The 22,365-nt window shown below is 37.1% G+C and overlaps 1 protein-coding gene across 1 annotated transcript in view; it reads right to left on the reverse strand.

Annotated features, from left to right (window-relative positions):
• Positions 1-6,878: 6,878 nt before the first annotated feature.
• MAP3K2 (mitogen-activated protein kinase kinase kinase 2) overlaps positions 6,879-22,365 on the reverse strand; it is a gene marked incomplete at its 3' end in the record, with an annotated part of 34,254 nt that continues 18,767 nt past the window's right edge. Inside the window, exons 11-16 of the mRNA XM_082659015.1 lie at positions 21,832-22,038; positions 20,251-20,399; positions 19,738-19,869; positions 15,046-15,175; positions 10,402-10,579; positions 6,879-7,104 (exon numbers count right to left, since the gene is read on the reverse strand). Coding sequence (XP_082515141.1) covers positions 6,879-7,104; positions 10,402-10,579; positions 15,046-15,175; positions 19,738-19,869; positions 20,251-20,399; positions 21,832-22,038 — 1,022 coding nt within the window. The remainder of the gene's footprint in view (positions 7,105-10,401; positions 10,580-15,045; positions 15,176-19,737; positions 19,870-20,250; positions 20,400-21,831; positions 22,039-22,365) is intronic.

The raw sequence follows: 22,365 nt of genomic DNA on the forward strand, positions 1-22,365 counted from the left end.
TTCCAGCTCAGATGTTTCCACTAGTTCTCTCTTCTTATTCCAGGTGGAAAAAATTCTTTGCAAAAAATGAGAACATGACAAATCCATTTTGGAGCCTAAGTATCTAATAGAGTTAGGATGTAATTTTGTTACTTATCTCTCCCCTCCAAGTAATGCTAATGCTAAAGTCACCAATTGTTACTTACATAAATAAGTGAACACAAAAGTGCTTTTCAGTATAGTCACAAACTTTACTGTTCTCAACTGGCATTAAGGGACTCAGAAATCCTACCTGGAGACAAATTCTGCATGTATGCTGGAGAGCAGACTCATCCTTACGTTCCAAAGTGTCTATGGCACAAAAAGTCCATAACCTACTTTTCTTCACAGCTTTCCTGAAATGCCCCTCAAGTCAAACACAAGTTCATAAATGTTAAGACATTAGGAAGAAAGTACGCCACCAACCTGAGGCATCATATGTCAAGGTATATGTATATGCGTTTACGGTCAAGTGACATTAATAAGATTGGCACGTGTACAAACTCAAGCTCATAATGTCTATATAGTTCCATAATAGTTGAAGTAAATTCCTGCATGTCTAAATGCAAACACTGAGCACCTGTCTTTAACTTGAAGGATAGATTGAGATACAAATTCTACTAGTACCTGTTTTATTATTTTTACACTATTAGCTTACAGGTGGGCAGAAGTAACAGTGCTAATCATTTTGGCTGTATGTGCAGAGAATATAAAAGCTTTGGTTTAATGTGATTCTGATAATACAGATTGTAAATACAAACAAGAAGTCATCAGGCATAGGGAATAATAGTACTCACTGATTTAACGCCTTTGCTGTTGTTAACAAAAATATCATTACTGTCAATTAAAATGCCCAATTATGAAAAATATGAAGAATTACATAAGAGACTGTATACAGGCAACAGGTAAAATTTATTCTTTTCTTTACGATAGCTGCGACTCCTCCCTTGACCTTCTGAAATGAAACCATATCTGCTCTCACTATAACCTAGAGAAGGTTCTCTAGACTCCCCTGAGAGCTCACTACCATCTACAGCTCTGAAAGGTGAGTACAGAGAGATGGTTGGCCCCGATACTTTCACACCTATTATGGCATCCTGTCCAGACTGTGGCAGAAGTTAAAGCAAAGCTAAAGACGACTATGAAGTAGGAACAGTGGCTTCACAGCACGCCTTCCCTAGCCAACCAAAACAGAGGTAAAATTTCCTTTTGAACACTTGGTAAGCTAAGGAAGCTTGTTTTGATAATGTCTGGCAGAATTTCTATTCCAAAGAGCTCATGAAGAACTATGCAAAACCAATTACTTTCTACTTAAGAATTATATATAAGCTATTATACACACATACAAATTCAATTTTTATCTACTTTTAGCAACCAAGAGCTTGGAAATTTACAATAAATACCTTTATTAAACAACCGTTTGTACTAGCTACTTGTGGAAAATGTGCTGGCATTCCATCATCAGTAGGTCACACACATTTGAGCTGTTCTTCCAAGAACAGAGACTAATCTAACTGGACATTCACACCTTTCCTTCCTTCCCACCCCTGCACCAACTCCAAACACACACACACACACACACACACACACACACACTCTCACACACACACGCACACACACACACACACACACACACTTCACAGAAAAGTAAGGTGGAGTTTTAGTCAAAATGTTAGTCATAAAGTAAGGATTAGAATTTGCTATCCCTGGATTTCTTGCTCATTGCCCTAAGTCTCATTGCCTTAACATCTGTAAACCATTTAACTGACCTCTTTAGGACAAAAACCACCTTTCTAGTTCTGCTTTGAAAATCATAACTGAACCACGACATACAAAGAATTTGGACAGTGCCAGTGTGATTGAAAATCAAGTAATCAACCGGGAAAACAATTCACTATGTCTCTTTAGAATTACAATACCTCTTTCTATCCTTATCTTAGGAATTTGTGTCTAGTAAAACTGCAATGTGTCTATCACAGAACAATGCTAATGTTTCTCTTCTAACATATTAAAAAAAAAAGAGGTAGAAAAGGGTAGGAGGAAGAAGCAGGCATTAAGAAACGTTTAAGGGCCAATACACAGTCTAAGGCCAAATCAACTCTTGAAGCCTACTGATTTTGGAAAAACCTTCATTTCGGTGGGTAACTTGAATTATTATTGATATAAAACGAAATTAAGGCATACAGAGAAAAAGGCACTACGAAAAATTAACAAATTGCTTTCCGTTGACATTTTAACCAATGTTAAAATTCAAATAAATATGAACAGTGCATTTGTAACTAAGGCCAAACTTCATATAAAACAATAAGATCTCAAGAAATTTTCCTGATCTTAGTATAAATAACACTGTTGACAGAATTCAATTTCTATCAAATGTTTTGGGTATTTTAACAATTTAGACCAAAAGAAAATATTTTTTTCTTTAAAGGAAAAAGCAGGAAAAAATACTCTGTAATGGAATAAATGCCCCCATCACTGGAACTGTTTGAGCAGAGGCTGGGTTTTGTAAGAGGGAGTCCTGAGAGAGAGGCTGCTTGACCTACACGGATCCCTCCAATTTGGGGATACTTTTAATTGCTGTTGTTAATGACATTTTACTTTATAATAGCCAATGGTTACCCAAAATTGCTTTCCCTCACTTCATAAGAAATAACATTTTAAAACATCATTGCTTAACTTTCAGATTCAGGATATGCCATAAAAATAAGTAATTGGGGGCTCCCCTGGTGGCGCAGTGGTTGGGAGTCCGCCTGCCGATGCAGGGGACACAGGTTCGTGCCCCGGTCCGGGAGGATCCTGCATGCCGCGAAGCGGCTGGGCCCGTGACCCATGGCTGCTGGGCCTGCACATCCGGAGCCTGTGCTCCGCAACAGAAGAGGCCACAGCAGTGAGAGGCCCACGTACCGCAAAAAAAAAAAAAAAAAAAAAGGAACTGTTTGCCCATTTTTCCTCCTAGACTGTGACCTCCTTAAGTTAATTTAGTACCATAGTAAGCCACAATACTGAAAAAGCAAATGAAAAGGATTCACCATATTTAAAAAAAAAATCAATAGATTCCTATACTTGGTTGACACCAGGTGATTTTATATCATGCTATTGGTCCCAAATGAAATCAGTGACCAAGAATTCTGCTGTGGGCCAACGAGTTTGCATCTGGCGAACATCTTGGCTTTTGCACCCAAGCTTAGTTGTCCTATAAACTATTCAGATTTGATTTTCTCAGTGATTTCATGTATCTTATAACAACTCCATCTCAGAAATACGACACACCAGACCTGACATATATAAGAACTGAAGTAGCAAAGAAAGCTACTCTAAAGAAATCGTTTCCTCTTTTTAATGTAGCTTCTACTGGGAATAAGATAAAGACTCCTTCAAGTGAAAGCCAATTCAATTTACTATGAAGTAAGTTTTAATTTTTCTTTTATAGTTCAGCCTGTGCATTAACATTTCCATCTCTTATATAAATTATGTAAGGTTGACTGTACCTTTGAAAACTTTCTAAGGCAGTAGTCTTTAACCATTCTTCAGGTTAGAAACATGTTTTGTAAATGAGGAAAATTAAAGATAGTCATACTGAAAATTTCGAAGTCTGTATATTTTTAAATACATTTTAAAGAATTATCATCAAAACTTCCATTAGTCATTATGATATTTCTCAACCCTTTTATTCAATACACTTTGTTTGCAATGTAAAAGATCTTATATTTGGTCCAAGCCTAAATCATGCCATTTTGAATCTCTCAAGGCCTAAGTAGAAAGATATTTCCTGAAAAGCACATATAAGACTGCTAGTGAATCTTCTCCAGCACCAAAAAGTCTGCCACTGTCAAAGCAGAATGCATTTTAAAGGCACAAAGTTAGCAGTCTGGTCATTTTCCAGCCTCAGCAAAGAAACATTACAGTATAGAAGAATCAGTTGTGCATTTAAAAAACAAAATACATTTAGAGTCATCTTAAAAAGTTCAAATTTCATTTGTTGATCCATACAATTATTAGAAAGAAAAAATTGGAGTGTTATTTTAACTGCCCCTGATAGAGGTGGTTCCTTTGAAAATTTTCTTTTTTAAATTTAATTTTGGTCTTTCATACCTCACCCCACTTTAAGCTTTTTTGTTCTAGTAGTTTTTATATATATTAACTTCTACTGTGGTTTTTGGTACCTTTACAACTTGTCTGAAATAAATTCACATCACATTTTTATATAACTCTGTAAACTATTAGTCTACTCTTAAGTCTTTACATAAAGAACAATACTTTTCCATAGCTAGTAATATTTTTCTTATAAAACAAAGGTCTTGTGCAGCAGTGTTAAAGTAGTAGTTTCTTTTCAGGTGATTTTATTTTCTGTAGCATTTCAAAAAGAAAAAGAGACTGAAAATAAAGCAAACAATTTTGCTTTGGGTTTCACAGTCTCCCAAGATTTCTCTTTAAAGAACACCTGTCTCATATTCTGCACTGCTGATTACCCTGACAGACCAAAAATGAGCCAAAAGGAAATCACAACCACACAATACAAAGAAACAAAGGAAAAGCCCACTGGTCCAGATACCATGATCCTGCTCAAGTAGAAGAGATGCCTTCACTCATAAAAGATAAAGAAATTATAATAGATCCACATCCTTGGGGACTATGTTTATAGCACAAGATTTGGCAGTTGATTTCCCAGGGGGAGGAGGCCAGTAATTCATGTTCTTCCTTGCAAGCTGCTTCCTTTCATTATAAGGGTATGTGAGAAGCTTTAACAACTATATTTGTGCTTTGACTTCTTCTCAGACTAGCTAATGGAATTTCAAATATTCCTACAGGGAATGCCAGATAGGACCTTGATACAGTAAAACAAGATCTACTTAACTTCAGAAACAAAGTATTTTAAAAGAGTTCCTAAACGAGCATACCTTTTAGCAGAAAACAAAATACCTGAGTCCCTTATGAATCCCATGAAAGGCATCACAGTTAGGGCCTCCAAGAATACTATTTTCTAGACCTTTAAAAATAAAGTACTTAGCATTTGCTTTAATACGTTGAAAAAAATTGCAAGTGGCCAGATTACCGATATCATTCATGTTTCTCAGTAGCACAAGTCCATTAGAGATAGTGGGAGTTTCCCAGCTGTCTCGTTCCGCTTAATGCCGTTGCTCTTATATTAGAAATACCTGGCAGTTTTAACCTTCCTATAAAGTAGCTGATACTTTGTTTTAATATGCCTTTCTTTTCCCACAATTACGAATTGACTTTTGAGGAAAGAATACACACAGATGACTGAGTTCAACAGGCTCCGTGTTTAAGTTCATTTTGTGTCTAAAATGGAAGTCACTGATTTGGGTGCAATATGCAGCTGGAAGGGAAAGGATTGTTACTGGCTTTTGTTGAGACCTTTCACCCTCGACTTGAAGTAGTGGTATCTTCTCTTGTAAAACCCTCATTATGCATTACATCACTCTCTGAAACTTACTTTTTGCAAGGAACCTGCTTTGTAAATGGCCATTTTCATTTATAACTGGGGCTGGTATGTACATCAGGGTTTCTCAACTTCGACACTTTTAACATTTGGGGCAGGATAATTCTTTGTTGGGGGGCTGGACGTGCTGTTCTTGTATACTTTAGTTTGTTTAGCAGCATCCCTGGCCTCTAACCACTAGATGCCTCTAGCATCCTCCTGGTTGTGACAACCAAAAATGTTTCCAGTCATTGCCAAATGCCAAGCAAAACTATCCTCACCCCAGCTGTGAAAACCACTGTTTTACATGCTAACTGTTTTTTGAGGTGCTTTGGTAGTCTGTGATCCAAAGAACAAGAACAAGGGTTTCATATCATGACACTAGCTTTTAACACATGGATACTGCAGGTTAAACTCTTAGTTCCTAAACAGTGTTATCTATGGGGAATCAGGAGCTAGAAACAGGAAGATATAGTATACATGATTTTGATTATTTCTCCTTCCCCTTGATTTTTGGGACTTTCCCCCTCGGGTAAAGAACACAGTTTAAAACACTAAACAACACTTAGTTCTTCTTTTCATTATTTCTGTTGACCGGCAAATGTGGTCTCTTCTACTGCTCACACGTTTAATTAGAGCAGTCTCCTTTTGTCTTTTAATTTGGATTTGCTTATTGACTTCCCATATCTGTTTTAAAATAAAACAATATCTTTTCTTTTTTTAAGCAGAAAGCTATCCCTCAAGGTTTATAGATTCCAGTAACATGGATCTATTATAGTGTATTTGCTTATTATACTGGTTAGGATTAACAAACATACCTCCTAGAGATTCATATTTGCTATCAAGAGTCCTACTGAGCAAAAAGCTTGGTAGACAGAGGTTAGGATCTAAAGAATACAGATACAAGAAGGAACCTATATTCTTTAAGCTGAGTACCTATCCTAAACTCAAGTTTAGGGCTCAACCCCACAAACAAGAATCTATTTTAAATACTATCACTAAAAACTACAAATTATACATCATTTTCTTCTCCTTGTTTTCCATGTCTCCCCATCACTGCCAGTCTGTCAGTGACACAGGGAAAGACTCTACAATCTTTAGGTATTCCAAATGATCTTTTTGTACTAAAAAGAGTGACTATGTACTAAAGTGCTTTATATCTCTGAACCACATCAGTACATTATAAAAATTTAAAAAAAAAAAGTTTCAAGTTCTTGTAAGGGAAAAAAAGATTAAATATAAAAACTTCAGGATACTATTATTATTAATCAAATTTAACCAAGAATCAAGAGAAACACTTTCCCTCTTGTCTTTGTTTTCTCCCCCATCTCTCTTTTTTATAAAAAAGAAAAGTGCAGTCAGAGAGAAGGTGAATGAATAGATGGGAGCTGGGTAGAGGCACAGGAGAGGTTACTGGCTGCTAGTGATAGTGCACAAACATGTGCCTTAAAAGTTCATCAGCGGAAGGTCTCAGTTTGGCCTCTACAAAGATCCGTTTGAGGAAATCTCGAGTATGGTCTGAGACATGGGGTGGCAGCTTAGGGTTCGTCGGCTGAGTGGCGATTTTAAAGATGGCAGCCATTGCTTCAAATTCTGCCCAAGGAGGCTTTTCCGTTAGCATTTCCACCACAGTACAGCCCACGCTCCTAAGAAGAAATAAAAGAAAGACCTTACACAAACAACATCATCATGAAGTCAGCTAACTAACTACAAGATGAGAAACAGGCGTGAAGTCCATATACATTTAAGTACGACTTGGTTTCAAACGTAAAGTTTCATTAAAAGGCTGTAAAAACTGAGGTCGGCCTCCCGCACGGAGCCTCTGGGGTCGGGGCCGGGGTCGGGGCCAGGGTCGGGGTCGGGGCCGGGCGTGCCTCGGCAGCGGCTCCCTCTCCTCACTTCCGAGTTGCCGAGGCGCTGCCGCCGCCGCAACCCGCCGCCACAACCCGGGCAGCCCCGCGGGGTCCCCGGGCCGCCGCAAAGCGCCAAAAAGACGCAGAGGTGCGCGTGGCTTCGGTGGGCCCGGCCTGAAGCGCGGCCATCACCCGACAGCGGGGACACCTGCCCCCGGCCCCGCGCCCCCTACGGGTACTGGAGGAGAATCCCTCGGCTCCTGTCGTCGGGCGGACACTGAGGGCGCGCATGAAGACAACCTGAGAGAAGAACGCTTCGGGGCAGGAATGAGGCGATTAAGATCGACTGACACGGAGACCTGACAGAAAGGGCTGAAGAAACGGGGTTTTCTGAATTTGAGGAGACATCTTTAAGTGAATTTATGTATTCTTAAGAAATAAGGAAAAATATATCCATACTTGATGTGGTATCATTCCCAAACCTGAAAAATGAGGAAAGTCAGTTTTAAAGATAAATATGCCTGCAGACACTACTGGACCTCCCAACAGGGATTTGTCGGGGGCAGAGGGCAGTTAGAGGGGAAGCATTCTATGTATGCAGTCTTGAAGAAAAATTTATATTTGGATTCTAGACTTCAATGAATTCTGACAGTTGTAGAAACAGATGGGAAACACTCAAATATTCCTCTTGTTGCACCAAAAAGTTAATTTGCGGTACATGAAATGAATATTGTTTTATAACAACTCTTATTAGTGAAATACTTTCTAGTGCATTTTATTGACTCTTCTTAGTTCAACAAACAGTTTAAACACCTATGCAAACTTAAAATGTGCTTTTCTTTCTGAAAGCTGGTACTATTTTGAAAGAGCTTTCTAAATGTAAAGTATTGAGAATTTCAATTTGGGTAAAATGTTTGTATAACTTCCAATATTTGATGTTTGTTAAACTCAACTCTGGGCAATCAAAAATGAATAAAAAATAATGAGGAAATGAATAGGGGCTACCCTCCTTTTCCCAGGATAAGGGGAAAGAAATTTATCATATTTCTTTTTTTTTAACTTCTTCTTTTGAATTGCTTTGAAGGCATGGTTTTTTTGCTTATTACTTTAGGCTTGTAGTTCTCAATCCTGACAATACTTCAAAAATCTTTGCCTGGGCCCCACTCTTGAGAGATTCTCATATAACTGTTCAGATATGGGCTTTGGGTATAGCTAGTTTTTAAGCACCAATCCTCCTCCTTCCCTCCATTCCTCAAATGTGTGGATAGGTTTGAGAACCACTAGACTAACGGTGGTTTTTCCTGTTTAAAGGACATAATCAATTTGGGCTTTGTTTTTATATTGCTCTGTTGATGGCTTTGTTACAACTAAATTACTGTTATTACTATTTCATTGTTAAATAAAGTAAGCAGGGCTTCCCTGGTGGCGCAGTGGTTAAGAATCTGCCTGCCGATGCAGGGGACACGGGTTCAAGCCCCGGTCCGGGAAGATCCCACGTGCCGCGGAGCAACTAAGCCCGTGTGCCACAACTTCTGAGCCCGCACACCACAACTACTGAAGCCCATGCGCGGAGAGCCCATGCTCTGCAACGAGAAGCCACCGCAATCAGAAGCCAGCGTACCACAACAAAGAATAGCCCCCACTCACCGCAACTAGAGAGAGCCTGCGTGCAGCAATGAAGACCCAACACAGCCAAAATTAAATAAATTAAAAAAAATAATAAAGTACTACAGCCTGTGTTTGAGCTAAAAGAAAAAACAAAAACCTGTAGTTTAAACATAAATATCAATGAAAATAAACTAAAATTTAAGCTCTCAAATTTGTTAGGCAAAGAATGTTATTCATTTTATAATTTTTGCTTTATATAATTCTCTAACCTGACATTGAATATAATTGTTTTCTGTCTTTATCTTACAAAGAATACAAACGCTAGAAATTCTTTGTCTTTAGGTGCCTAAAATGTATATCTATCAAAAAAATTTCTCGGGGCTTCCCTGGTGGTGCAGTGGTTGGGAATCTACCTGACATGCAGGGGACATGGGTTCAAGTCCTGGTCTGGGAAGATCCCACATGCCTCGGAGCAACTGGGCCCGTGTGCCAGAGCTGCTGAGCCTGTGCTCTGGAGCCCATGACCCACAACTACTGAGCCGGAATGCTGCAACTGCTGTGGCCTGTGCACCTAGAGCCCATGCTCTGCAGCGGGAGAGGCCACCACGATGAGAAGCCTGCGCACCTCAGCGAAGAGTGGCCCCCACTCGCTGCAACTAGAGAGCCTGTGCGCAGCAGCAAAGACCCAATGCAGCCAAAAATAAATAAATTAAATAAATGTTTTAAAAATTTTCTCAGTGGGAAGTAGGAAATGGCCATTTTATGTTCTAACTTAAAATTATTAAGCAATTAAAGGTTAACTGAATTATAAGACTAATAATAAAGATTAATTATTTTTAAAGTTCTTCAGGGAAATAAAATGAAGATAGGTTTCTAATGCTGAAATTTGCTCAAGATGAAATCCTTCCTGCGACTTCCCTGGTGGTGCAGTGGTTAAGAATCCGCCTGCCAATGCAGGGGAGATGGGTTCGATCCCTGGTCCGGGAAGATCCCACATGCCGTGGACCAACTAAGCCCGTGTACCACAACTACTGAGCCCGTGTGCCACAACTACTGAAGCCCATGTGTCTAGAGCCCGTGTTTCGCAACAAGAAAAGTCACCGGAGTGAGAAGCCCGTGCACCACAATGAAGAGTAGCCCCCGCTCGCCACAGCTAGAGAAAGCCCACGCACAGCAACGAAGATCCAACGCAGCCAAAAATAAATACATTAATTAATTAAAATAAATAATAAAAATAAGTTGTCCTCTGTTTAAAAAAAAAAGAGATCTTTCCTAAAGAATGGAAGACAGGTTCAAAAGCTCTATTTATTTAGTCATTTATTAAGCCTCAAACACACACAGTTAAAATGGTATTAATCCTTGTAATCCTGACATCCTATTTCAAAAGTACAAAAAAATAAATTTACCTTAGTAAATTCCATCCTGGGTGGAAATATGTTAAGAAGGCATGTGCTTTCGGTCAAATCCCCCATCAAAACCTACCAGATATCTGCTTTTCTGCCATAGCCTTCTCCACTAATCACTTCAGGGCTCATCCAGTATGGTGTGCCTGTGACAGACTTCATTCCTGTCCCCGAAAGACAGATGGTTTGAAGCCGTTTGCTGGCCCCAAAATCTCCTAGTTTGACGTTGCCTGTTGAATCTCGCAGAATATTTGCGCCTAAAATAAGAAATATCCTCATTTCATTATTTGTATTGGCAATTTGGAATACAACATAAAAGAACAACGGCAGAAAATTACTTAGCGGACTCCTCAATCTGTCTCCAAAATCAGGCTGCTCTTCACCTTCCGAGCAGTACCTGGCATAATGCCAGTCATACAGTCAGTGTGCATTAAAAACTTATTACATGAACACTGAATATTTAGAGTCACCTGTGTGATTCAAGACCTAAGAAGTTTCTCCCACTGAAAAGGACTGGTGCAAGTGGGAGGCGAGGATCAAAAAGAAGAGAAAGGGGGAAAGGGCTAAGAATGTGAAGTTCAGAGAAGGATGAAGAAAAGCAGTAGCAGGCTCTTGGCCCCAATTTCTCTGTCATAAAGTAAGAAGCCCATGTCTATAGATTATTTCCCTGAGGACCTGGCATCTCCTCAGGAACCTCTTAAGGGACCTTCATAATCAAAATCTTTTCATTCTTCATTCTCAGTTTCTGTACAGTGTATTTTAAATCTAATCTAAGCAAGCTTTGAGGTTTCTGTTTTAAAATTTCATTTACTTCTATAATAAACTTTTAATTTTATTTATTATAAACTGACCTTGATAGCCTGGCTGAGGTGGTGTTTGCAGAGTCCTCCCCTGTAAAGTTACTCTTTCCCCTTTTCCATACTTAGCTCTTTGGAAGAAGTTCACTATGTGTAAAGGAGTGAGAAGTTATGCTACAGGCTTAGTAGTTACCTATAAGGGAATTATTCTGCATGGGAGATTTGTCTCTTCTCTCCCATTTATTTATTCAACCATCCATTTCTATCAGTCTGAACACATGGATATTAATTTTATACTTTGGGTTATAATCCAATGACTTTCTGCTCAAGCTGTTCCAGCTTTGGCCATGGGGAGCTCTCTCTGTTGGCCCCTGTGTTTCTCTGCCATACCTCAATCATTGTGTTCTTGCTTGATTTGATTTCTGGATTGTTTGTTTGTTTCTTAGTATCGTCTTACATTCTGGTACTAGAAGACGCTCCAGGCTCACCTTGTGTATCCCCTGTAACCACTTCTAGAATTAGCCATTTCTCCTTTTACTGAAGAATGGTATCAGAAACCAAGATCTAGGAGCTAGGTTCATTTATTTTTATTCTCTATTTTCCCCCCTTTATCATTCTTTAAACTCAATCTTTTTTCTGGGATTGTAACTCTAGTTTCTTCTTATGTAAATTATTTCTATTCTCATTTTTAGCTTTTTCTATAAACTACCTGTTTTTAAATGAGCTACTTATTTAATTAGCTTATCTAATTTTAGTTTCTAAATTTTACCTCAATTATTTTTAAGTCTTCCTAACCTTAATCATATTTTATACTTTTTAAAAAAGATTCCCTATTTGTCTTTTTTTTTTTTTAATGGTCTCTAAGAAGGAGAGTGAATAGTGGAGAAAATGTGTTATAGACTGGAGAGAATGCAGACTGTCCATCCCCACCATGAACTTCTGTACCTGTCTTTCTGTTCTCCCAGCAAATTTCCCAGTCTAGTTAATTAAGGCTTTGCAAAGCCTCTCTCTGGGGAGGGTTAAGGATCCATTCTCTGCATGCCATAAGCCTAAGTACGCCATGGTACCAGTGATTCTCTAAGACAGCACTGCCTTTTTAACATCTCCCGCTGTCCAATTCTTAAAGAAGGACTCTGTCAAAAAAAGCCACCGTGTCTAAAATATTTAACCTGGGGAAGGACAAGAAACAAGCCAGTTTTTACTGGTTACCAGCTGGGAAGGAACAGTCCCAGGCAGGTCACAGACAGACAGAGCTATCTCCAGGGAGTAATCACCAATGCTGAACCAACGGCCATCCATACAAAGGGCTGAGGAGAAAATGTATAGCCAGGTTCCCAATACAGTTATCTAATTTTTTAAAAACTTACTTTGGATATGTTAAAAGTAAGCTATGAAGGAGAGTTTTCAAACATACACAAAAAGCAGACCGAACCGCATATGAACCCCTCACACTATCTGAATCAAATGAAAGACATCTCGATCCATCAACAGTTCAGTCCATATCTTTAAAAGATAGACTCTTATCACACCTAAGAGAATGTAACGCCTTTAATATTATTAAATGTACATTCAGTGTTTTTTTGTTTTTCTTTAAAAAATCAGAATCCAAATAAGGTCCTTACAGTGAGAATCATTAATACATCTTTTAAGTCTTTTCCTAAAGTTCCCTCCAACCTTTTTTCTTTTCCTTTGCAGTTTATGAAGAGTCTAAGCTGTCTGCCTATAGCTTTCTTATTGTCTAGATTTTGCTGAGTTCATCCCAAGGAGTCATTTAACATGTTCATCTGTTCTATATATTCTATAATTCTCCAATTTGGTAGCTGAATCTAGAGGCTTGATCAGATTCAGGTTCAAAAAAAATTTTTTTTGGCAAAACTGCTTTGTAGATAATGATATAGTCTATGAATAGGAAGTATGTAATGATAGACTGTCTGTGTGAAGTGATGTTAACAGCTATTAATGTTTAGTGCTTATGTCTACTAATCTGTTAGTCATTGTAAAATGGTACTATTCTATCATTCCTGCTTCATTTGTTAGCCAAAATATTTTTATAAAGGTAAGTTTCCTTTCATCCACTATTTAGTCCTCAGTACAGTTCATAAAAGAAAGGTCCAATAAAGAAACCCTATTATGAAATAATGAGTTGGTTCCCTAGCAACAATGATCAATTAATTCTTACCCTAGGTTTCATTATGAACTCATGAGTCTAAACTTAAAAGTAATCAACTAGCTTTCCTTTGCCCTCACCATTTAAAAACTGCTCATTATAAAAATTTAGGAATTACATAAAAAGTAAAAAGTATGCAGGAGAAAAACAACTATCACTCATTCTGCCACTTGGAAATAACCACTGTTAATCATGTAGAGATTGTAAAATTAAAGTATGACCTAGAAGAACGAACTTGAGATCATATTGCTTTATCCAATTTTATACCTTACATTTTTCTTATCAATATATTTCCCCTATAATGTTTTTACATCAGCTTGTTTCCAACCTCCTCATTTTACTGACAAGGTTAGAGGAGGATCCGCTTGTGGGGTAGCTCCCCTCAGTTCCTTTACCTTATCTTATTATCAGGGGTAAAGAGAAACTGGCTTGAATAGAGATTATTCCTAATAGAATAATTCACAATCAAATCATTTTCCTATGTGTTTTTTTTTTAATTGAAGTATACTTGACCTACAACACTATGTTAGTTGCAGGGTGTACAACATTGTGATTCAATATTTCCATACATTACAAAATGGTCACCACCTTATGTGGTTCTTTAAGCTTTAGGGTTTTGAACTTGATAGCTGAGGTCTGCCTAAGCTGGGTAGACCCTGAGGTGAAAGACAGGCTCTTATTTCTTTCAGATTATGAGCCATGTTGTCATCCTCTAAGACTCACTAGTAAGGTCCATTCTTTACATGTGATCTGGCTCAGGCATTGTGCAGCAGATCCTACTCTGTGACCAGACACTGGTTAGGAATGTTCTCTTTAGCCTGAATATGGCCATATTCAGGGTGTGATATACCACAGAAAGGAAGTAAATTCCTGGTAGCTCATAAGAGCCCTTAGAAAGACCAATGAAAAAAAAATTCAATTTATTATTTATAAATGTGTGTTGTGTATTTGTTCATTATTCTCGTCAAATGATTGAATAAAGTGATCTTTATATTCGGGTCACAACCTGGTTTTTACAGAATGAAGCCTCTCAGTGTGCTTTGCAGTACAGAGTTTTATGACTCTCAAACTTACATACCTCCACCACTATTTTGTCTCACTTCATGCAGTTACCTTATGTAACTGATCCATGAAGACAGTTGAGCTTTTGAGTTTTAAAAAGTGAGCTTAACTGAGTTGCAGTTTATCAAAGCTCAGTCTTGGTCTCTCTTCTCATTCTCTCCCTTAGGTAATGAGGTCCATCCCTCAGCTTTAAATATGATCTCAGCATAAAGTACATCATCACCGTAACTAACTTTTGAGTGCTTTCTAGGTACCAAGAACGGTTTTAAGCATGTTATATGCATTAACTCATTTAATCCTTGTAAGAATCCTGTGAGCTGTTCACTATTATCACCCTCCTTAAAAATGAGGAACTGAGGCATAGAGAGATTGTCTCGTCTAAGGTCACACATCTGGTGATGGATAAAGCCTGAATCTGAATCAGGTCAAATTCAGAGCCCCTATTCTTAACCGCTATGTCCGAATGCCTGTACACTATATGTGAAAACATGCCTCATTTTCATGCTCATTTGAACTTTACTGATTCTGTAAGCCCCAACAGGGGAGCTTTCCTCTTGTGGCGACCTGAACAACACAACTAGCTGGAACTGTTTTCCCATGGTACTTTAAAGGTACATGTATTAAATGTTGAATTTCTTAACCACAGCACATGTTTCGTTAAAAGAACTGTGTACTTAAAAAATACCTCATTACTTACCTTTTATATCTCTATGAACAATCATATTACTGTGCAAATAATGGACTCCCTCCAGAATCTGACGGGTGTATTTCCTAGTCACATTCTCAGTAAGAGCTCCATATGCTTTTAGTTGGTCCTTAATTGAACCCTAGGATAAAAGAAAACGAAAGAAAACTATAGTATGGTTTGAAATGAAAACTACTAGTAAATCTTTATTTTTAAAGATGTGTATATGGGTATTTATTATTCTTATCGACTGAATAAAGTGATCTTTGTTTTATTTTTAACATCTTTATTGGAGTATAACTGCTTTACAATATTTTATTTATTTTTTTATTATTATTTTTTTTTTTGCGGTATGTGGGCCTCTCACTGTTGTGGCCTCTCCTGTTGAGGAGCACAGGCTCCGGACACGCAGGCTCAGCGGCCATGGCTCACGGGCTCAGCTGCTCCGCGGCATGTGGGATCTTCCTGGACCGGGGCACGAACCCGGGTCCCCTGCATCGGCAGGCGGACTCTCAACCACTGCGCCACCAGGGAAGTCCTATTTTATTTATTTTTAATTGAAGTTTAGTTGACATACAATGTCATGTTAGTTTCAGGTGTATAACACAGTGATTCGACATTTAAATGCATTACAAAATGATCACCACGATGAGTCTGGTAACCATCTATCTCTGTACAAAGTTATTACAGTATTATTGACTATATTCCTTATGCTGTATATTACATTCCCATGACTTATTTATCTTAAAACTAGACATTTTAATTTGGAGAATCCTAGTTCATGACTGGGAGGCTTTAATTGGACAGCACAGGAATTCTCAGGAAGGACATTATATGCCATTAATTTAACATAAAACTCTACTATATTCCCTGACTAGAATTGTGGAAGGAAGGCTTTAAAACTATTCTTTGACTGATACCCTTGTTTCTATGACTATGCTGGTTCTATCTCCTGTTCCTTGCAACTGTATTTTTTAAAATTCTCCAGTACTTTTATCTTGCATTGTTTTTGCCCTGAATACATTTTTGATTTTCCTACTTGCTCTTCTATATACGTCCTACTTTAATTTTATTTATTTTGTTCTTACTCTGTTTTTAAAACACAGTTTTATTGATACCTGCAAATTTACTTCTCAGGAGAATGAATGGGTATGATTAGAAGATCAGAACACACGTGAGATTTTAAAGTTTTTCTTTTATATACTCACCGTTTTAGTTCAAAACACGAGAAAATTAAAAAGGACTTTCTAATTTTCTTACATGTTTTAGGCAGGACGAGGTGCCATCTCTGAGAATAGGGAATCAATCTGGTGAGACATAGGCACCTGAATTTTGAAAAAGCTTCCCTGCTGATTCCAATGTGTAAATTTGATAAATAATCACGACTTTAAAGGATGGAAATAAAATGCTTCCTGAGGGACAAAATCTTTTAGAGGTAACATAACCAAATGTTCCCGTCTTTCCTTGAATTTTGGTAAACTGTGTACTTTGTCGTATAAAAATAGATCCTTGGATTTTACAGGTTTAGCCACTTGCTGTTTCCACTATTCATGAGCAATCCCTGAAGGGACAGCAAGATGCAATTCTGCTGACCCCAACTTGCAAACACGTGTGGAAAGCCTTAGGCAGTGAGTGAACCCAGACAACCAGTCATACCTATAACTCAATGTGGCTTGTTCTTCAGTCAACTTATTATGTCTCTACTTGCAGTAATGCACAAAATAACAGAGCTAGAACTGAGCTTTCCAAACCATAAGCCCCCAGATACTTGTAGGCTGCAAATGAGTGTCAGACTTACAGATCCTCTGGGCCCTCTGGCAGCTGGGCCAGTGGCCCATGGTGCTAACAGCTCCATCAGTGTAGTCTGTTTACTGCTGTGTAACATGAAAATATTACCTTCTTCAGTGTGAACAACTGGAATAGGCTGGAAAGCACTGTGTCAGATAAAAACAGTGTGTGTGTGTGTGTGTGTGTGTGTAAGAGTAACAGAGAGAAGTCAACTGCTAGGCCAGGTATTGGAAATAAAAGAAAGTTATGGTTCCGGTGTAAAAGTAGTTCTAGATAGACTAAGGAATGGAATGTTATGTCGGGAAAAACTGAAAAATGGAATGACAATTTTGGCAAAGCTTGAATCTAGGGCATAAAGGGGTCCATTATATCAAATTTAATGAAAGAAATTATATAGCATCATTTACAGACTTGGAGATTCAGGAAAGTCTAGGAACATCTACGTCCATCCCATGTATGCCATGGGCTTGCCGTACACATAATTCATTTAGATTGCCAGTGAACTATCATTAATTTAGTAACATGCTTTTCAAATTCAAGGAGTGATAACCTAGACTTTGAAAAGACAGCTGCCTTTACAAAACCTAATGAGAAACATGATCTAACGCCTCTTCCTGAATAGTCCTAGTTTAGTCTTAAGATTGCTAAATATATAAAGATTACCCATATCTCCATTTGCGATGTAAACTGGTTCTAACCAATGAGTCATTTTAATTAATTTTCTCTTCAACAGTCTGGGTCTCTATTCACATTTATTCATAGTTATTTCCTTATTTTTAATTTAAATATTTGTTGCACAAACAGTAATGGGAATCTGAATAAGAGAAAAGTCAATCACAATCCCAACATAATAACATTTTCATTTTTCTAAGTTTCTTCTGTTCTTGTCCAAATACAGATACTTTTAAAATATCATTAATATTAAAAAGCATTTTATATTCTTTTCCTCTAAGTAATTCCTCCAACTTTGCTACATGGGCTTCACAATTTTAATTTTTAATATATACTGTCTTGGATAATGCCATCATAATTTACTTCCACTGGGGGAATTGATATTTCCATGTTTCCATCACAGATAGTACTAAAATAAAGGTTCACAGCTTTCTCCTTCTTTTGGATTACTGCTGTAGACTAAATTTTAAAGAACAATTTACACTGTCAACATAATCTTTGAAAATAAAAAATAGCAATGATGAATAACAGTGGTGTCCCTATAAACAATTATTCATGAAGATAAAAATCAAAGTAAAATTTACTGTTGCTGTTGTAAGACCGAGGATGTGTTAAGACCATTACAATCGGCCTGTATTCACAGCCCTCTCATCTGGGGATTCAACCAACTGCTGACTGAAAATATCTGGAAAAAAAAATTCCAGAAAGTTCCAAAAAGCGAAACTTGAATTTGCTGCACTGGCAACTATTTACATAGCATTTACATTGTAGTTGTAACTATTTACATAGCATTTACAGTGTATTAGTTATTATAAGTAATTAAGAGATGACAAAGTATATGGGAGGATATGCGTAGCTTATATGCAAAAAATACTGCACCATTATATAAAGGACTTGAGCATCTTTGGTTTTTGATAGCCGTGGGAAGTCCTGGAACCAATTCCCTGGGGATACCAAGGGACAACTGTACTATGAGATACTGATCCACAGTTTTATTGATCCATAAGATTAAACTGCAACCTGTACATTCTACATACAATTCTAATAAGCTATTTCCTTAAAGACCCATAAATCAAGCCTTTTTCTAACATATACTGCCTATTATAAGAATGAATGTATTTTTAAGTGAGTAAATATACCACCATCTTGAAAATCATTAGTATTAGAATATACTCTACAAATACTAAAAATAATGAAGAAGGAATGACAGAGTTTTTTGCAAATCACATTTTTCACCTCCCAATGAAATTACTGACTCAGGCAATGACTAACAATCTGTGTTAAAAACATTAGGTGGATGGTTGAAAAGGAACTGGATATTCCTATGTGCCACTGCTGTAAGCCCAGATTACTTTCTCGTCTTCAGGAAAAAAACAAAACTTTACAATGGAAGAATCAGGACGTCAATCACCCTAGTCAAGCAGTTCATCTTAGCATCACTACCAGTAGAACAACCAGAAATTGTATGTCTCCTAATGGGATGCACAGCATCATTTAGGATGCATGCGAATAAATGCTGAATTTGAATATAATTTAGATTTTAGATCTAACTTGGAGTTTACAGGAAATATAGGGATAAACGAACAAACTAAACACCACCATGAGGATGCAAGGGGAGAAATCTATGAGATGAGACTGTCAACAGAACAACTAGTTTGGTCTCTTTCTTTTTTTTTTTCTTAACGTCTTTATTGGAGTATAATTGCTTTACAATGGTGTGTTAGTTTCTGCTTTACAACAAAGTGAATCAGCTATACCTATGTGTATATCCCCATATCTCCTCCCTCTTGCGTCTTCCTCCCACCCTCTCTATCCCACCCCTCGAGGTGGTCACAAAGCACCAATAGTTTGGTCTCTTTGTCAAATCTGTCACCTAAAACTGTTCTAGATTAAAAGAGGAATAAGAGACATAGCAGCAAAATGTAATGTGTGGTCCTGGACTGAGTCCTGGTTTGGATAAACCAGTTATTACAGGTTATTTTTAGGGCATTTAGGGAAATCTGAGTATAGACTGCTATGATGTCTGTAACCTATTTTAGTATACTTTAGTATTTTTAAAAAACAAGTTAAAAAATACAAAGATAGATGAAGAAGACAGAAAATAAAATTATATTACCCAGTTCTCATTTAAAACTCTTCCAAAATGTCCTTAACATTTTATAATCAAAGTTTTGTTGTTTTTCTTTATTCTCAACTAAGACTTTAAACAGAATATCTCTATTTTCAAAGGATGTACTAACTTACCCCTGGCATATATTCCATAAATATGGAAAGTGTTTTTTCTTGGGGATCCCTCAAACAGCCATAATACTGAACAATTCGCTCATGCAGCAAGTTTTTCAACAACTGAATTTCACACTCAAGTGCATTTACTTCCTGAAAGACAGAACTCACTGTTAAGTCTTTACAGCATTGCTAGTAAAAGCAAAAAAATTCTAACTTCATGGACCATCAAGGTGATTTCAATCTGAAATTTTCACTTCCCAAGGAATAAACATTTTAAAGTCTCTAAACAATAATAACTTCTGTAACAGTCCTTGATGGTATGCTAAAGCAACACTAAATCACATTAGGAATATAACTGAGTATTAAAAGAGAAAAATCCATAGTACAAAGTAAACAAACATATCTAGTTATCTATTATTTTTGCAAATAATTTGCATTGAGGAAAAACAAAAAATTCTATTATGTGTTATACTTATTTTAGTAAAAATGCTTCTTATAATGTGACAAAGTAGCTTATGCAGTGATTCTTACCTTGCTGGTCTCAGGGCTATCTGGGTCAAACTGAACTTGCTTAACAGCCAATTCTCTTCCTGTATCAACATCATAACAGAGGTAGACCCTGCCAAAGGCTCCCTGGCCAAGCAGCTTGCCCAATCTCCAGTTGGTTGGAGCACGAGGTGCTAAAAAAGAACATTTTCTTAAAATGGAATAGCCCAATGGCACACAATGGTTAAGGACTACTGCATTATTGATATCCTTAATTGAATATGCTTGGATATTAAGGGAAAATCATGTTCATCCAAATTCATAATGATCATCATCTTTGAAAACTGTAAGAATTCTAAACCCAAACAAGGTTCAGATCCCTATGACTAATTTTTTCCAATGAGATTTTTTTTCACCTGATTATAAACGTAATAGCATCTTTCACTCAATTTAAGATGCCACTGATTATGTAAGATGCACTACTTCTAATCTTTATTGCAGTAATATCTGTAATTAGTTTTTCAACTGCCTACAATGTAGAAAGCTGGAAAGACCATCGCTCTCATTCTAACAAGAGGAAATCTTGAAAGCAGCCAGTGGGGGAAGAAGCACACTATATACAGAGGAATAAAGATAAGAAATACAGCAGACTTCTCCTCAGAAAGTATACAAGCCAGAAGACAATGGAGAAATAACTTTAAAGTGCTGGAAGAAAAAAAAAATTGCCCAGAACTCTATACTCAGAAAAATATATCTTTCAAAAATAAAGCAGAAATATGAGTTTTTCAAACAAACAAAAGCTGAAAGAATTTATTACCAGTAGACTCGTACTACAAGAAAAGGTTAAAAACAATTCTTCGGGCAAAAGGAATTTGATACCTGACAGAATCTTGGATCTACATAAAGATCTACAGAAATAAACTGGAGGTATATTTAAAAGACATTCTTCTCCTATTTTTAATCACTTTAAAATATAGTTGTCTAAGGCAAAAATAGCAGCAATGTAGTGCGAGTCGCAGATGTGAAAGTAAAATATGACAACACTAGCACAAAAGAGAGGAATTCAGAGTATAAAAATATTGTTGCAATAAATATCTTTGAGCATGAATCTTTTATACATTGCTTACATGATAAAGTTCAAATACTTTACAATCCGGCCTTAGTTACCATTCTAATTCTACTTCCACTGTTTCAAGTAAGATACCCTCTACTTCAGCCAAAGATGAACTATTCCCCATTTTCAGAAAATATCATGGCCTCTTGCACATGTCACCTCCTTAACTGGTGAATTCCTATGCACATCACTATCCCCACTAGATTACATCTTAGAGGCCATATTTGAAATCTCAGAGCTAAGCACTCAATAAGGATATGTGGAATGAATGAATGAATGACTAATTGGTAACAATTTTCCTAATAAAAGCAAAGGACAGAATCATTTAAAGTAATAGCAGTAATACCATGCTTATACCTGACATTACAACCACCTTTAGAAATACCGTTTTTACCTCTTTTGAGATTCTGGTCTCCCTGTGAAGGCTGGCTTGGCATTTATTCTATTTTAATACTATAAAATTCTGCAGAGGCTCTGCTGCACATTTCACTATGCCAATTTCTATTACTCACAGCGGCTGGGTGGGCTGATGTCCATTACAGTCAAAGTAGGATTGTCTATGTCACTTCCCCTTCTTCTTATTCGACTCTCATCATACTCTGGGGTAAAGATACTGCTTCCACTACTAGTGCTTAAGGAGTGGTCTGTAGGACTGAAACTCACAGGAGACCGGAAGCTGGTCCCCTGGGTCCTTCTAGCTCTTGGAAAAGTTTTACGACCTACAGAGTGAAAACAGAATTACCTTGCAACTTTTATTAATATATTATAATTAAAAGTATTTAAAATTTGTAACGTAAGAGAAATTTGTTCTGTGACTAGGCTAAGAAACTAAAACAGCAATTATATGATTATATGTTTTAAACTTAAAAAGAATAGTATTTTTTAAGAGTGCAAAGAAATATCTTTGTTAACACTGAATCATGAAGTAAAAAATAAAAATACAAAGAAAAGTGAAAGCAGAAAAGAAAAGTGGGGGAAAAAGAAACAGAATCTGAATATAAATTCAAATAACCTCTTATGTTAACACACACACATTCATAAAAGCA

The sequence above is a fragment of the Grampus griseus genome (genome assembly GCF_964374135.1).
Source record: "Grampus griseus genome assembly, chromosome: 7".
NCBI classification, from domain to species: Eukaryota; Metazoa; Chordata; class Mammalia; order Artiodactyla; family Delphinidae; genus Grampus; species Grampus griseus.